General features: G+C 43.6%; 1 protein-coding gene across 4 annotated transcripts in view; it reads left to right on the top strand.

Moving 5' to 3' along the window:
• The window catches only part of SLC12A1 (solute carrier family 12 member 1), a 381,560-nt gene that overhangs the window by 342,133 nt on the left and 20,688 nt on the right, over positions 1–18,739 (top strand). For all 4 annotated transcript variants that reach the window (XM_085644206.1, XM_085644209.1, XM_085644207.1 and 1 more), the window contains one exon: positions 17,559–17,670. In XM_085644206.1, coding sequence (XP_085500332.1) covers positions 17,559–17,670 — 112 coding nt within the window. The remainder of the gene's footprint in view (positions 1–17,558; positions 17,671–18,739) is intronic.

The following is an 18,739-nucleotide window of genomic DNA, read 5'->3' on the forward strand; positions in this document are numbered from 1 at the left end:
TGATCAATGCAAAACCTCGGATATAACTGAAACCATGGACCCTCTGTATGAAACTTTTTTTCATTTCCAAGGCTGCACTGTGGAAGGACCAGGCTTGTGAGTAAAAAATAATATGATGAACTACCAAAGTCTACATTGTGATACCTTGAGAATCGCAGCAGAGGGGTCTTAACCCCTACCTCGCGAGTTCCGTTTGAGTGTATCACTGCCTTGCCACCACTCTTGCAATTAGAAAGCATAGACAGTTTACTGACTGTACTTGTTAGCCATAAACATTCAGTTAGGAACTTAGTATGGGCGCTTGGTGCCCTCATGTTTGGCGCCCACTGCCACAAGTTGGGCAATAAAAACACAGCTATAATTGTGGTACAGTGGGTACCACACCCCATGAGCACAGGTGATATTGTACCTGCTGCACTGTTGAAAGCTACTTCGATACGAAAAGTGATGGATCCAATCAATCAATCAGAGTTGGTAAGCGCAACTACTCACCGGTGAGGGTCTAAACTGTGGGTGAGGGGGGGCGGCTCCGTTGAGTGCTGGGGTCATCCTAAGAGCCAGGCCTTGAGGTCCTTCCTGAACATGGGCAATGTGGGAGCTTGCCAGAGGTGGAAGGGGAGGGTGTTCCAGTCTTTGGCTGTGAGGTAGGAGAAGGACTTTCCTCCTGTTCTCGTCTTGCTGATACACGGGACGGTGGTGAGAGAGAGCTGGACTGATCGGAGTTGTCTTTTGGGTGTGTGGAAGGAGAGACAGCTGTTCAGGTATGGGTGTCCGGTGTTGGGAAGGATTGCTTCCACTGTGCATATAGTGACTGCTCATTGAAGGGACCAGACACTGCATGTTTGCCATGATGTCCTTTTCACAATGTTCTGCTTTTTTTTTTTTTAAAGAATTGCAGTCCTTATAAGGCATAGGGTTGCAATTCTAGTGATTTGCAGATATGAATGTAGTAACTGAGGTCTGCCCCTAGAAGACCTTCATGTATGCATTTCCAGCCATTTGCAAGGTTTTACAGAATGCATTCTGTCTCCTGAATAATAATTAAGGATAATTCATTCTAGTGCTTGTGATTGACTACTTTTCGTTATGCCATATTGATACATTTGTCACAGCTCCAAGATGCTTTTACAAAATGGGAGTAGGGGACAGCGGTGGTAGGTAAGGAGGCACCACCTACTTTCCTGAGACTCGGAGGGCTAAAGTAGGTCCCCTGTCCGCTATATAGACTAATACAGTTACAGACTAAGCCAGTTCTAGTGGGAACAGAATAGCTTGAATTTTTATTAGTAGAAAATTATCATACCATTTTTTTTACAAGTACCTTTTTGTTTACACTCAAACATTTCCAATAACAAGGTATTTCATAATTGTAAGAAAGTAGGACCTGCCTATCCTGAAGAATATTTCAACTTTGAGAGGGGCAAGAAACATGCCAACACACAACACCTGAATGGCAAAAACATGTTTGTTTTGAATATTACCAAATGGAGACACCATTGTACAGGGTATTTTTCTGCCTTAAGCCTATTGTAACTTTCTAGGTCCCTCTCGAATAACAGGGTGGAAGCAGTTACCAAACAATCAACAATACCTTGCAAACGTGGTCCTGAAAACAATAGCATGACAAAGAGTCAGTCCTATATCAAAAATAACTCCTAAAAATGTAACATTTTCTATAGACTGATTTACACACATATGATTCATTGTATCTTTATAATGTAAATGTGTGACGTAAAGTGCTCTGACACGCTACACTGGGATGAGTAGTGCTATACTGCAAATTAATGGTGAGTGAAAGAGGGGCACTTGAGAGATGAAGGACACCGTTGGAGGGTGGTAGGTTGGGAATCCATGGAGAAAGAGGTTATTGGGGGATCGCTAAAAAGATTATTGATTGTGCGCCACCACAGGCGCTATGAAAGTAGTATGTTGCTCATAGTGGAGACATACCATATATAACATATAATGTTTGACGGTGCTGCTTTTTAAGGATTTGCCTAGTCTCATTACCATTAATAAGCCAGTTGGCTTTTTTTTTTTTTTTAAACAAAATTTACTTAAACACTTTGCAAAGGGTTTAATAGTGCCCCCTTAATTGATATGTGAATTCTTTGAATATATGTTTTTTGAATGAAATATACAATTTTTTTCAATTTAAATTTGAATAACTGTTTTTGTCTTAATGTCAAATTATCACTGTACTTGGCATTGATCCAGGTCGGGCCCTGGACTTCAGTCAGCAGCAGCAGCTAGGGCAGGAAAAGCACAGCTCTAATACCTCTTTGTGCTGTTTGCCTCTGTTTGGAAGGGGCCGGGTGGTGTGATCAGTCAATGTTGAAAGATTTGTGTTTTGTCTGGAAATTAAATCATGTTTCCCAAAGCAGTCGCCTAGAGGAACAGGAGTCTAGTCCATGTCAGTCAAGAACTCCAGATTCCTACCTTAGCCCTGCTTTTAAGGCAGGCCCAGCTTAGAGCACCCCTAAAATGTCTAATCCACTGCTGAGGTTCCGGTCCCAGCCTCTCTCCTGAGGGTGCCCTCAGCTCAGCCCCCCTCCTAACTCTGTTACCCCTTTCTTCCACTGCCAGCAGCATCTCACTCATGCACTACCTTCCCTCCATTCCTTAGAGTCCGTCATACTCGAGGGCATCATAGAGCGGGTAGGGAGAGGACGTATGTGTGTGGTCTTGGCAAGAGTTTCAGCATCTTGTGGCAGCATCAGACCTGCAGAGGGCAGGTTGGGGAGAGCTCTATTCTTGGAATAGTGAGCCGGATTAAGGAGAAATTTGGGCTCAGGAAGTAAGGCAAGCCTTTCATCCTTCTGAGGTTGATAGACTAAGCACAAATGAGTTGGTAACAGTTCCTCAAGGTGTAGCTTTTAGCTGTTAGCTTTTGTTAATATCATGAGAATGAATAGCCAGGCATACCCATGTGAAATAGAGTTCTGAGAATCAGTCTGCTCTCACTAGCAGGTGGGTGTAAACACTGGAGGTAGAGTTTGGAAGGCTGAGGCTCAGTGAGGGGCATGTCAGCGCAGGGGCAGGGGTATGAGGGACTTATAGATTGGTACTGTGGAGAACCTAGAGTGAAGGGGACTTCAGCACTGTGCTCTGGAGGGCTCAGTGAAAGAACATTAGCAAAGTTCAATTACAGCTCCGTGAAGAGGAGAAACTCAGCACATGGGTCCTGAAGGCTGATTTGCACTCCTACACAATGCCTTTCACATATTCCATCTCTTGAAATGCAGGGTATGCATATGCCCGCAGTGAGGCTTACTCGGGTAGAGGTACCTTCCGAGGCCTGGCACATGCTGACGGTGCCCGCAGATGCATTGTGGCCAACGGGAGCCGGCTTGCAACCTACGCCCCATATATCTGCAATGGTTGGAAGCAGGAAACCTGGGGTCAGGAGGTGCAAGAGTCTGGGCCATGCCACGTAAGAGTGGGCACTCAGACTGGGGGATGTCATCAGAAAAATTCACTCACTGGGTTTGTGTATGAGCTTGTCATGAGGTAGAAAAGAAATGAGGACAAGGAGACAGTGTGGAAAGTGATAGGTGAGGTGAAAAGGCAACGGAAATCAAGAAACACACAAGTTTGGAACGCAATAGAGCTGGATAGAAAGAGGTTGGGAGGAGGAGTGGGCAGCTACGGAGGAGTGATATAAAGGTGGGAAATAAAGAAGGGACATAGAAGGGTAGGTAAGAATGGGATATGAAGTAGAGAGAGAATAAAGGCAGACAAGTCACAGCATTAGAAAATGGACAAAGGATGTAGGAAAGACAGAATGAAAGTAAAGATGGGAGAGTGGAGAAAAGGAGAAAAGATAGGAATGGGTTCTGGAAAAAAAAAGGTGCGGAATAAAAAAACGGAATAATAGGAACAACAGAAATATTGGGAAGATGGAGAGAGAATAAGATTTGAGTGTAGAGAGAAAAGGAGTCATGAATGGAGAGGGTGAACTAAGGGAGTGAGACAGTTAAAAGCAAGACGTGCATAAGCAAGAAATGGTGAGGAAAAGAAGGAAAGAAAGAGGTGTGAAACATAGAAAGGAGAGAAAAAAGAAAGGAAGGCTGATAAGAACAAACAAAAGGTGATAGGAAACAAAAAGTGAGGAAAAAGGATTTAAAGGGACAATTGAGCTAGTGTCAGGGAAATAACAGACACTCTAGCTCAATGGGTTAATCTAGGGAACGAAATTCATTAGTACAGCAGTTAAGTGGCTTTGCACATGATTCCTGGGTAAGAGCTGTCATCCGAGTGAGAGGGGTTGTGTTCTTCAAATGCAACAAACTGAAAACTTGAATATATATTTTTTAAAAGGAGATAGGTAGAGAAAGGTGACAACTAAGGCTGTCTGAGATAATGAACAAGATGAGTAGGAGAGAAGCATAGTCAAGCTATAGATTTGAAAGAGAAAGGGTAGAACAACAGAGAGAGGACAGGAAGATTAGAGAGAGTTTGGGGAAAAGAGAAGACAGGAGTCTGGATGAGGGAGAAGTAGAGGAGAGTGGAAAGGGAGGAAGAAAAGTGCGGAAGATAAAGAGGCGCAAGGAGACACGACAAAAACTTTAAGAAAGGGAGGAACGAGATAAGGACAAGCAAGAATGAGAGAGAGAATGGAAGAGGATAGGGACAAGAAAAGGTGTGAGGAGGAGATAAGAGATTCATGATGATAGTGAAGAAAGGAATGATAGGTAGAATGATTAGGAAATTAGATTCAGTGTCACCAGGGTTCAGAGGGGCATGGAGCCTACTGATTAGGAAATAAGATTGTGTCGCCGGGGTTCCAAGGTGCATGGAGCCCACTGTCCCCCAGTAATGGGTATCTTTTAATACCAACCCAAAAGAGAGAAGAGGTAAAACAAATTCTGGCTTGGATTAGGGACTATGGTACCCTTGCTATGGCACTGATTTAGTAGCTTGCATGTGGCACATACTTGCATATTAAAATGTTGCTTGTCTTCAGTGCACGCAGTCTTGCCTGTAGTGCACAAAGCACCTTTATTGCTGCACATAAAGGAAACAAGTTAGAGGGAACATTGGTTTCACCTCATTCATTAGTACCAGGTTACCATCCAAATACAGTAATAGGGAGCTGAAAGAAGAACAACCAATCATTGCATAAGGCCTTCAACTGTGCGGCAACACAAGTCACTGCGATTTTAATAACCTTTGACTCGTTTGAGCTAGAATCAATTTTTTCTTCAAATCTGCAGTTTATGCAGCAAATTATAGATTATGTGGCAAACCTGGCAAATCCATATTTATGCAGAAAATGCTGTGGTCTCAGAATTGCATAATTCCATTGGCCCTGCTCATACAAGACTTTCAAAATAAAGAAGTAGTCAAAGACTGGACATTAATTCTATTTCTTCAAGAATACTTTCTTTTCTAGGTCATAAATACTGCGATGTACACTAATCATTATCATATTGATGAGTACCTCAGACTATGTAAATACGGCTTATACCTTGCCCTCTTCTTGGAGGATGGAGCTGGACCTAAACAGTGTAAACAGCTTTTGGATACTTAGTCACTGTGAGGACCCTATATCAACTATGTAGTGTGGCACTTCATATATTAAGCACCTAGGCTTGCGGGCCTGCCTGGTGCACTTTTTAAATGTACTTTTTATTATATAAAAATAGGTTTCTCTACATAGCAAAAGCATTTTTCTGCTTTAAGTGTCACTGCAATACATATGCGCTACAGCCCAGCCAGAGCGTAGTGGTGCTTTAGACAGTCATATATTTATATCATATGTGGGCGGTGTAAACGCACTTAACTCCAATGTCATTGATGCATTTTCTGTGCTATCTACTATTGCCTTACAGAAAAGTTCAATAGACCTGTTGGCTAAAAACAATTTTGGCAGTACCCTTCTAGGACCAGAGCACATACACTGTGTCATTAAATATCAGTGGCACAGTGCATAGAGTTCTAAGACGAGCAAAAATAGGGTCCAGAAAAAGGCAAAACATCTAGAGTGACCATGAAGAAAAGACACATTTCCTACAACAGCTACCAGACTCAGTACCTTTCTGGCATACGGATTTGGCGAAAAATAGTTACAATGGAAACGTTATATAAACAACATAAACCTTGGTATGTACTGAAGCTCAAAGTTAGAGGGAAGGACCCAGAACTATGACTTCCCAACCAACGAAGGGCTCATGGTGGTTGGATTTCAGTGTTCAACGTGAGGGATTTGGTGGGACCACCATATCTGGCTTCCTGCAGCATCTGCCACCCACCTAATACCGTTTCAGTCCTCTGCTGCAAGTAACGTGTGTGTTGCTCTTGTCCTAGTTACTGCTGCAGTCATGACTACAGGCTGTTGTTCTTTGAGCCATTGTCTCGCCTTTTACCTGCTGATGCTCTTCAACACATGCTGTGTCTCCTCTCACCCGTATCAACTTATTTCTAAATTGTTGGTGATAGCCGTGGCATACTTATTAAATAAATACAGTTTCACCAACTGAGCATTTCAACACGTTTTAAAGTTCTGCTGTCTCAACACACTGCCTGCCATGAGATATGGTATTCTCCATCTGATGGTATTTTTAATTTTACATTTATAAGCATAAAACCACTTAGCAGTTTATGTCAGACTATCTAGCTACCCTGACAAACACATATTTTGAGTATGCACATTCAACAAAAGTATTGTCTTCTCTAACATAAAAAGCCCTCAAATAAAAACCGAGGTCAGATTCCGAAAAAGAATTAAAAGAATCTACACTCAGATGTTTATGCCTTTGCACTGGTTTAGATTTGCTACATTTTGGAGTTCAGTAAGGTTTGACAGGCATCTCCTACACGTTGACAGACGCACTCCTGGAAAACTTGTCTGAATTCCATTTTTGCAGTAGCAAGTATCTGTGTGTATGTTTTCTTATGTGGAAAATCTGCCAGGCAAGTGAAAATGTGCTATACATGAGTTAAGGCGTGTACACAGACTCTTACTTTGAGCATTCAGGCCCCTGAATTTCCATTTGCCACTTAAAAACCAAGGTCTTTGAGAATAGATTAACTCACAAAAAAGTCGTTGTGTTCCAAAATCTTTTGCGAGTGCAAAAACTTAATTTTGTAAATTAAAAAAAATGATTTGCACTTGTACACAAAGCTTTTTGGACATGTAAGTCAAACTTATACACACGAATAAATTGATAAACTTGCCTCAGAGTTACTTAGATGTTTGTGAAAATCCACAAATATGTATGTGAGTTTATGAGAGCGCACAAAAAATAGAGCATTCAATCCCCCTGAAATTCCTCTCGCCACTCACTCCCCCTATCTTTGAGAGCAGATTAACTCACACAAAAGTCTTTAGAGTGCAAAAACTTAATTTGGGGGGGAGGGGGGGGTAAATGAATTTTCATTTGTATACAAAAGCGGTTTGAAAATGTAAGCCAAACTTACACGCACAACTAACTTGTAAATCTGCCCCGTTAGAGGTTGGAAAAAACTTCATACTAAATTGTACAACCAGTTCTCATAATATGATGAGTAGAAACGTTCATTAACGATTACCTATAGTTATATATGGGAGCACAACATGAGGGTAATGGAAATCAAGAATAACAGCATAAACGCTCTTACTAATACCTTTACAAAGCTGTCTTTTATGAGGGCAATACAGTGAGGGAACTGTGTGAGTAAAAGCATGGCTGAAGACCCTCAACAAACTGAGGCCCATTAATGCCACTGAGGCTTGTTGATGCCTGGGGCCCATGAGACTTGTTAAAGCCTGCACCGTAGAGGCGTGTTGCTGCATGGGCTCTGTAGGCATGAGTGCCTGTAGATCTGCTTGTGTAGGTACCATAGGTGTTTGTCTGCTGGTCTGTGTGCCTGGTTGATGGCAGGTGTGTTGATCTGTGGACTTCTGTATCCGTATATAGCTTTGTCTGCATATGTGCATGGACACATGATGTATGTCAGTATTTGCATAGATATGGGCTGAATTATGAATCCCACGGTAATCATGATGGGCTCCGTAATAGCGGTTCCCAGCTACCTCAGGAATATGGCATACATGCTAAGTTCGCAGGTCCAGTTTGTTTTGCTCTGACACTTCACCAGTGGTGGCTCCTCCGCTAAGGCAGACGAGTGTCACCCCACTGCCGAGAAAGAGCAAAAGAAAGGAAAAAATAAAATGATAATAATGTAATGTTATTATCATTTTATTTTGTCCTCCCGCTGCGGCCGTGTGCGTGAGGGGGCGGGGCTGCACGGCAGGGGAGGAGTGGTAGAACACTCTTGTGGGCAATTACTTTTTGGTCTGGTCGGTGCTCTTGGGCCGCCCAAAACAGTCATGAACACTTCCCTGTTCTCCATGCAGGCTGCATTACAGCCTTCGTGGTGAACATGGCCACCCCTCCAGCCCCTGGCTGAGTGCCGTGTCATGGGTCTCAGACCAATCACAACGCTCCATTGCAGCATTGTGATTGGCGTAGGGGTGGGAGCCTGGCTGCCTGCTTCCTGTTCCGACCTGGATGTGGACACAGGCGAGCAGAAGAGAAGACACAAGACCAGGCGCGGCAAGGTAAGTGTTATTTTTTTTTTTAAATTATGCAGCCTGTGGCCCACCTCTGAGCCCCCGCTTGCAAGCCGTGCCAGCCGCCCCTGCACTTCGCCTGCTGAATGGTGAAATATCCATGTGGAACTGTGGGGAAAATGGAGAATTACTGTGGGAATTAGTTGTGATATTCTTGATTCCCCTGGCTATCTGCCGTTTCAGAGGATGGCCTCCGGAGATCACAGGGCGGCTAGTTTCAGTTTACTACTGTGCAATCACCTCCATTCTTCCTATTTTTGAAACAATTTACTTCATTTCTGCCTGACACAGGCAGGTGAACTGCTTTTAGATAGCAACTAAGCGTGACACGGAAACAGCACGCCTGTACCGGAAATGCAGTTGAGCTCACTGTACATTTACAAAGAAGCAACAAAACGAATACTGCCATCACCTGCACTGCTCGTTTGGGAAAACTGCCATGTGTGCGCGGACACATGCAAACTATTTCAGCAAAAGGATTATTCAGTACTTTGTGGCACGTCCAGTCTAAAGCCAGTAATTAGATTGTGGCTAAACCAAGAATGTGTACTGACTGTCATAGGTGCACGACAATGAAAAGCAAAAAGCAAAGTACATAAAGCCTACGGAGTGCTCCAAGGAAGAGTAAATGGTTATTAAAGTGAGGAAAGACAGGGGTTGCAGATGCACTTCAACAGACGCCTGGCTAGTGCAGTCCGTTCCATACCCTTGCATGCCGGCCAGGAAAGCAGGGGGCCAAAATGAAATCCACAAGAACAAAGAGTTTAACAATAATGGCGCCTGCAGAAAGACAGGCGTGGCATTGTGGAATCGGTGATAGAACAGTGGATGGATACATTGCAATCAATTCCCTGGTGTCTCAATTGCCCAGTTGAGGAGGGTGCTGTGGGCATGTTTTTTGCCCGGTAGAGCAGAGTAGAGTTAAATTATCCAGTATTGCCATTTGCAAACTTATCTTCAGAGATAGAATCTGGTTTTAGTTATCTGATATTGTGGGGCGAGTGAAGTCCGAATATTGGACTATACCATGGTCAGTCTGAAGTGTTGATAACATGGCATCGGAGAGGACTTAAAACAAATCATCTTAAATTAAGTAACATGAAATAAGTCACCTCTTTGGCTCAGAGCGTCTCAGGACGCAGGAGTACGCGCACGAGGTTCATGCACACAAGCCATCCCCTCCTCCTATGTGTCTGCCCCTTTACGCCTGTGCCAGGTCAGGTCCCTGAGGGATTACCCGTCCCATACACAACAGCACCATAACAAGAGCTACGGCGCAGGCTGAAGCCCCACTTCCTGTGTTCAAATAATACTGCAGAAAGCCCAACATACTCGCAAAGTACTCACAAAACATACAATTTGAGATCCCACGGATGCCACCGACTACCTCGATCTTCTGCCTTTTTTAAATCCTAGTAGACAAAGTGGGCACCATAAAATACTGACATCACCGCGCGCTGAGAACCTGATGTCAGTGAGTGAAAATGTGCTGCGGCACCCAGTTGATGCTCCATGGGGTCTTGAGTACACGTCCAGACTCACTGCCCGCAGAACAAGTGGGCTGCTTCGTGATGTTTTGTGTTCTGCTCTCTTGGGCTTACATTTATTATATATTGCTTCAACCCCATTCTGTGGAGCCTAAGTACATGATTGAATGGAAGAACACTGCAGCGCGGTAGAGCGCTTGTTCGAAAAAGTGTTGTAGTTGCTATGAATCTATCTTGAAAAGTTCTGATGTTGTGGGTGGGCGACAAGAGTGGTGCTCTTGTCTCGCGTGGAGTGCTTAGAGGTGTGATGAAGGAGAGCGCGCTGAAATCGCGATCACAGTTAGCTGGCAGTTGTAAATTATTTATCCTGTGGTGAGGTCAGAAAATCTTTATTCTAAATCCACTCACTGTTCTGTTTGCAGCAATTGAGCAACCCACTCCATCAATAGTGGTGGTTCAGAAAAGGAAGAGATGGCTAAGGGAGGCAGAGTAAGCAACGGCGGAAACTGGCAAAAATACCATAACATTAAAAGTATGACTTGAGCCATCATTACCAACACACAGCAAAAAGAACTGTTTATTTAGCAAAGCAAGGGCAACCAATCATCAAATTAATTGCAGTGTATTATGACACTTCCTATTAGTTCAGTGCACATGAAATTAAAATCTGCAGTGATGTCAGCCTTCTCGAAGTGTCAGAGCTGCAGTTGAGTCTTACATGGAAAGTAACGGTGGTGGTATGAAGTGCTATGCACAGTGAGGAGGCGGTGAATAAAGACTGTAGCCGCCTCATGGAGATTGGTAACATATTAATGAAGGTTCGCCCATTAAATATACTGGGTCCAAGTTCAAAACATTTTTCTGTGGTAGGTGTGACTTACTCCTGACTCAGCCTGGACAGTTAGTCACACCTATTCGTGGAAAAATTTTGAGTGAAACCCATTGTGTGATCTTAGACATGTGTCTTGATCTCATGCTCTTCTTTGCCATTCACTGTACACTAGGAGCAGCTGTTTGCACCAAAACACACTCAATATCAGATGTTAACACATGGACCTTTAAAAGGACAGAGCCTTTAAAATTTAGATTTTCGTTTGTTTTCAAGAGTTACTCATAACGTTTCACTTGAAAAAAGTAGTTCAGACCAGTGTAAATGAATGATTCCTTTGAACTGCAGTCCTCGATTCAGGACATTTTCAGAGACATTATTCCACCATCTACAAGCGAGTGACAACTATGCAGCACCCATGCAAAGTACTGGACAGTACCAAGGCTTCCTTTATTACCAGAGAGCCACAACTATGCAGCACCCATGCAAAGTACTGGACAGTACCAAGGCTTCCTTTATTGCCAGAGAGCCACAACTATGCAGCACCCATGCAAAGTACTGGACAGTACCAAGGCTTCCTTTATTGCCAGAGAGCCACAACTATGCAGCACCCATGCAAAGTACTGGACAGTACCAAGGCTTCCTTTATTACCAGAGATCCACAACTATGCAGCACCCATGCAAAGTACTGGACAGTACCAAGGCTTCCTTTATAACCAGAGATCCACAACTATGCAGCACCCATGCAAAGTACTGGACAGTACCAAGGCTTCCTTTATAACCAGAGAGCCACAACTATGCAGCACCCATGCAAAGTACTGGACAGTACCAAGGCTTCCTTTATTGCCAGAGAGCCACAACTATGCAGCACCCATACAAAGTACTGGACAGTATCTTGGCTTCCTTTATTGCCAGAGAGCCACAACTATGCAGCACCCATGCAAAGTACAGGACAGTACCAAGGCTTCCTTTATTGCCAGAGAGCCACAACTATGCAGCACCCATGCAAAGTACTGGACAGTACCAAGGCTTCCTTTATAACCAGAGAGCCACAACTATGCAGCACCCATGCAAAGTACTGGACAGTACCAAGGCTTCCTTTATAACCAGAGAGCCACAACTATGCAGCACCCATGCAAAGTACTGGACAGTACCAAGGCTTCCTTTATTACCAGAGAGCCACAACTATGCAGCACCCATGCAAAGTACTGGACAGTACCAAGGCTTCCTTTATCGCCAGAGAGCCACAACTATGCAGCACCCATGCAAAGTACTGGACAGTACCAAGGCTTCCTTTATTGCCAGAGAGCCACAACTATGCAGCACCCATGCAAAGTACTGGACAGTACCAAGGCTTCCTTTATTACCAGAGAGCCACAACTATGCAGCACCCATGCAAAGTACTGGACAGTACCAAGGCTTCCTTTATTGCCAGAGAGCCACAACTATGCAGCACCCATACAAAGTACTGGACAGTATCTTGGCTTCCTTTATTGCCAGAGAGCCACAACTATGCAGCACCCATGCAAAGTACAGGACAGTACCAAGGCTTCCTTTATTGCCAGAGAGCCACAACTATGCAGCACCCATGCAAAGTACTGGACAGTACCAAGGCTTCCTTTATAACCAGAGAGCCACAACTATGCAGCACCCATGCAAAGTACTGGACAGTACCAAGGCTTCCTTTATAACCAGAGAGCCACAACTATGCAGCACCCATGCAAAGTACTGGACAGTACCAAGGCTTCCTTTATTACCAGAGAGCCACAACTATGCAGCACCCATGCAAAGTACTGGACAGTACCAAGGCTTCCTTTATCGCCAGAGAGCCACAACTATGCAGCACCCATGCAAAGTACTGGACAGTACCAAGGCTTCCTTTATTGCCAGAGAGCCACAACTATGCAGCACCCATGCAAAGTACTGGACAGTACCAAGGCTTCCTTTATTGCCAGAGAGCCACAACTATGCAGCACCCATACAAAGTACTGGACAGTACCAAGGCTTCCTTTATTACCAGAGAGCCACAACTATGCAGCACCCATGCAAAGTACTGGACAGTACCAAGGCTTCCTTTATTACCAGAGAGCCACAACTATGCAGCACCCATGCAAAGTACTGGACAGTACCAAGGCTTCCTTTATTACCAGAGAGCCACAACTATGCAGCACCCATGCAATGTGCTGGACAGTACCAAGGCTTCCTTTATTGCGCGAGGCCCATGCAAAGAGTGCAGATCAGCACCCTGGCTTACTCCAGAAGAACAGGCTGGGGCTGGACACCATGGCATAGGACCATTCCGATACCCAAACTGCTCCAACAGTCTTTCTGTCACCCATTTTGAGGGAATGGGCATTTGGAGCCTTATCTCCAATCTCTTCCCCAGGCAACCAGAAAGGCCACTGAAACTAGTGAAAAAAATATGGATCATGGGCAGGCAGCCCGGGCTCAGCCAGTGCTTACTACAGGAGTTTGAAAGAGCTGGCCCACCACAACCTTTTAGAGGTGGGCAAGCCACAAAAAGCTTGTGCTGGTTTCTGTCTAGATACAGGTCTGTGGCCCAGCTCGAGGTTCTCTTGGAGTCTCAATCCCGAAACGAGCCAGTCTTTCATATGACTTTGCCTGGCGGTCTGGCTATAACCTTATGTGCCAAGAATTAAAGACAAAGCAGTGACCTTTGAAGTGAAATGGATGGGTAAAAGTGATATCCATTTAGTGACTGAATTGCACAATGTATAACAAGAAATTCCAGCTTTCCTGCTGGGCAAAATTGAAAGTAGGCAAATATTTTATTTCACTTAGCTTTCTTTTTCTTCATTATCACATAAGGGAGCACCTTCAAATATGTGCAATTAGGGTTTGCGCTGTACAACAACCATTTGTGTTTTACTTAATATGCGGGTATGACAGCTACCGCAAATTGGATGAAAAGCAATTTTCTCCAACTTAATGCAGAGAAGACGGAGGTTATGCTCTTCGGTGAGGCTCCTTTGCTGTTGTCACCTGATTGGTGGCCGGCAGGCCCTCGGTTCTCCCCCTGCCCCGAAGGCTCTTGTTAAAAACCGGGGTATTCGCCTCGATCGCGCTCAGTCATTGAAGGAGCATGCTGCCTACACTGCTATCGGTTGCTTTTATGTGCTGGGTTTGCTTCGACAAGTCATTCCGCTCCTCCAGGACTCTACTCGCGAATCCCTTATTCCGAACATGGTTATGAGCTGGTTGGACTACTGCAATGCTCTCCTGTTCTCGGCTAATGAGTTTTCTCTAAGCAGATTGCAGGTGGTCCAAAACACGGTTCCACGTCTTGTTATGAATGCCCCGCCAAGAACTCCCTCCCTCCCTTCCCTCCCTTCCCTTGCTTCAACATCTTCACTGGCTGTCCATTCGCAAGCGGGTAAATTAAAAGTTTGCTGCATCGTACACAAGGCCTTGCATAACAAAGGGCCTTCTTACATCTCCAGGAAACTTAAGCCTTATGCTCCTATCAGGTACCCCAGGTCTGGTGACAAGGCGCTTCTTGTGGTTCCTTGTGTGAGGAAAACAAGGCTAGGTGTGAAATCTTTCTCCTACCTCGCTCCCTTTTACTGGAACTATCTTCCCACTGACTTGAGACATTGCACTGATTATCTGCGTTTCAGAAAACTCCTTAAAACCGCCCTATTTCCATAAGGTATGTCTGCCTGGCTACTGTTCTTCCTAAGCGCACAACCCCTGTGGGGGTAATTCAGGCACGTTATAAAACCTATAAATAAATTCAAAAAATAAAGAGTATAATGTTGCTCCGTCTGTAATTAAAATCAATGCTACATATAGGGTAATCAGGACAGCTGGCTTGCCTCTTAGTTCACCAATTGCACTGTCGTGGTGGGCCGAGGTTTTTAACTTAATGTTAAAAAACTATCACTTTTATTAAATACTTCTCAAAGCAGAGATTTTATCTTATTTTACCTACTGTGTGTTGCATGATTTGCATGCTAAATATTTTCAGGGCTCGGCTTGGCACCGTCTCTTAAAGCCAAGCCAGTCCATATCTTGTCCCTGGCTCCCCTCTCCCTGTTAATCTGTTGGCTCACCCACCTTGATTAACCGGGCCTGTTTGATGATGACAAAAGTGAACAGCAAACTGTGCAAGCGCTAATGGGTGAAGAAAGGAGGTTTTAGCTTTGTGCACCTGCGACATCATCACCTGAAAGGACTCTTGGGTAAAATATTAGGGATAAAATAAACTACAAAGGAGTGCATATGAGGTGGTAAACAGTGCTTTAAATGGAAAAAAATAAGTGCAGGTACTCACCAAAAGAAGCAGTGGTCGGAGTTTAGGGAGGTGCTAAGGTGGGACAAGGGGCGGGGTTCGCTTTTTGACTTTGCCAAGCTTGTATGCATAAAATCTGCATGCATTGTTAGAATGTCGGATGTATCTGTCCACTAGTTATCTCACTAATAACTATATATATGGCACTTACTGATAAGTGTTTATCACTACCCAAAGTAGCCTTTTTTAGTATCCTTAAAATAAGAAAAGATAGAGGAAATAACAGCGAGGTTCTAAATATATGCCTTCTTGTTTGCAGGCAGGTCCTTGCTGCAGGGTCATAACTCACTAAGCTATATTACAAGGATCTTAACTTTTGACCTGCAGGTAACACAAGGCTCTATGCAACAAAAACAGTAATGTTTTGATTTGTTCTGCATTCTGTCCATCAATCATGTCTTTTGCTCAGTTTGTACAGCACACACTACACGTGGTAGTTATTTATCAAGATAACCATAAAGGAAATGTGACGTCATCAAATGTTATGCTGTGAAGTAAGGCGCAGGAAGATACTGTAAGGTGACCAGTGGAAGCTCCATAGTTTCTTTTGAGTTTGTATGCGTTTGGTATGTGTTTAATTGTGTTTTAGCATGTTCTGTGTGTGTGTCTACCGATGGAATGTGTGTGCTTTGTGTCCGTGCTTGTGGTTTTCGCAAGTGTTTGCGTGTGCGTGCTTGGGCATGAATCTTTGGTGCATGAACATCTGTTCAGTATGTACTCATCTGTGTCTGTGCATTATGGTTTGTGTGCATGTATCCGTTACTGTGTTGTGTGCATCACTACTGTGTTTGCCTATGGTGCATGTCTATTTGTGGAGTGTGTGTTTTATTTGTGCAACAGTGAAATCGAGCATTTCATGAACATTTGTTTAAAAAGTTTTTTTAGTAAAATTGAAGGGTATCCGAAGAGTTTGTTCTTCCGAGTGAGCTGTGTTCATTTCTGTGACTCATTCTGAAACAGCAGCCAGAGTTCAGTGCCTTCCTCCAGCACCTACTTGTTTTCTCAACCACGTACACAAACACTTGGCACTTATCCGATATAAAGAAACACGTTTCGTAATTTTGAAAGCCGTGCCTCGTCGTCCCTCTAGTCAGTGTACTCATTCTGGAAGGAGTAACTGTTACTCGTATGAGGTATTATTATACTTTACAGAAAGAACACATTTCACAACAAGATAGAGTTTTAGAATGAAGAGGGACTCTGGAAATACAGATCAAGTTGTAATGGTAGCCAGTGAAGCACTTGCTTAATAAGAGCTGAAGAACGGTGCCCTCCGGTGGATCATACATCCAGGGCAGGCCAGCAAGGCCTGTACCCGGGAGAGGTCAGAGGCCGAGACGAGCAGGCCAGCTGGCGCCTGTCAGGTGCGCTTAATGGGCCGCTGTTAGATAACACTCAGTGGACATCACTCCCACAGCCATAAACCCACTTTTAAATGAAACGCTGCTGGGATATTCAATCCTGAACAGTACGTCCCGCTGCCACCCATTTGATTTTACAGCCCCCTCACAGCCGCACTCTGAAAAGAACAATGGATAAGATAACCACTCTTCAAACCCCCCTCACCCCACCCCCTCTATGATGACTTCCAAACTTCCAAAGCAGTTCACGCTGATTCCTGGTGACAAGAGCTCCCGTGATTAATTCCATGCAGTGCTTGTTAAAGGTGCTTTAGAGGTATCAGTGGAGGGATAAAGGAAGCGCTGCCTGGGTTGAAGTCAGGTCCCATGAGTACCGGTACTCTCTTAGTTCTAGGAAACGTGCCGGTACTCAAGGGGAGAGAATTAAAAAGTGCAGGTACTCAGTACCGGTGAGTACCGGCCCATTTAAAGCACTGATGGTAAAGAGTAGAATGAGATTCAGCAAGACAGATCGAAAACACTGGAACATAATGTGAATGTGGAGAAAAAATACAAAGAATTTGAAGTATGTCATTCTATATGTATTTTTCTTGTTATAAGGTAAGCACACATACTCTGGGTGCACTAGAAAAAATGGGAAATGTTAAATAAAGAAACAAATGAGTATCTACGGGGGGTTAGATCGTGTCTACTATTGTGAGGATATTTGCCAAGGATATGTTCTGCAGAATTCTTAATCCTGCAGTGAGTAAACCTTGTATTAAAGAAAATGACAACTCTTCAAGTCTCAAGAAATGCATGGAAAGTTTTTATTTGTAAACAATAGTTTTCTTATTCAAGCCTAACTGGTTTGCAATGCTTTTAACGTTAACACCCCATTTGACTTGTTTAAACGTTGTATCATAAAAATCCATTAAAAAAAATTTGAGTTTAATAATTACCATAAAGACCCAGTGACTTTTTTTTGTTTATTTCACTGATCTGAATCCTATCTGCTGATGCTTATTTGTAGGTTTAACACTCCTCATCCCCTACATTCTCACTACACGGAAAAAGTGGAAGGATTGCAAACTGAGGATCTTCATTGGAGGAAAGGTTCACCGCCTTGAAGACGACAAACTGGCGTAATTATACTTTACTTTTGCTTGCAACATACTTAAAGCATGCTCTCATGTGTGACATTAATGAACTGCACATGTAAGCAAATGTTGTACAAAGACTGGTGTACGCTTAGTTCTTCTATATGTATTGGTTTGTATTTTCATATTTTTCATATTCAGTTGGGTGTGGCAACAGGACAGGTAAGAGACTGCACTCATAATGTATCACTACATAGCTTTAGTGATAAAAACACTTTTTAACTAAAGGTTCTAAGTGGTGAAGAATATTTTCCAGGTATATGTTAGGGGTGGGCGGAAGTCATGGAGTTTCACCTGAAAACCTAAAAATTCCATGAGATTTTCCGGAGTTCCATGAGAGGCTGAATTGTGGAAAGTTGCGTTTCTTATGCTGATTTTTAGCACTGGGAGCTTGTTTCATGCTGTAAAATCAGCGCGAACGGCTCAACATGGTGTGACAGAGGGCACTGCGTCTTTCTCCACTCACGCAGATTTACTACGAGATGCAGCTTTGTCGCTGCGAATGGTAACGACCTGCCCTGACTGCCCGCGTTGAGAAATCTTGCCGAGAGGTGTTCTAGCACTCAAAAAATGCACTAGGGGATGTAAATTCTCGTTTGTGCTTGGCAACTTCACATTGGTGAGCCAGGCATGAGGAAAAACTCCTCCCACTCAACAGTGGGCAGAGTTTTCCTGGAACTCGGTGCCCCAAGCAGAGCATGGAGTGGGCAAAACTCTGTGAACTCTGCCAGCAGAGCAGAATTGTTTGCCCACCCCTAACATATATGTGTGTTTGACTAAGTTGCATTTTCTACAACAAAAGAATGTCATGGGCAGTACAATAGAATTCTGTGCGGATATTAAACAAAAACAATTAGAACCCATGGTTGTAAATTATGAGGAAAGACAATCTGGGCAGAAAAATGATATATCTGTATATATATATATGTATATATATATATATATTCACTTAAAAAAAACAGAGGTTACAGGGTCGTTATAGTTAGGAACTAGAATTAAAACGATCTTTAAAATGGTGTGTGAGTGGTTCTGTGGATGATGTCATTAGTAATGT

Source organism: Triturus cristatus, chromosome 3_1 (assembly GCF_964204655.1).
Source record: "Triturus cristatus chromosome 3_1, aTriCri1.1, whole genome shotgun sequence".
NCBI classification, from domain to species: Eukaryota; Metazoa; Chordata; class Amphibia; order Caudata; family Salamandridae; genus Triturus; species Triturus cristatus.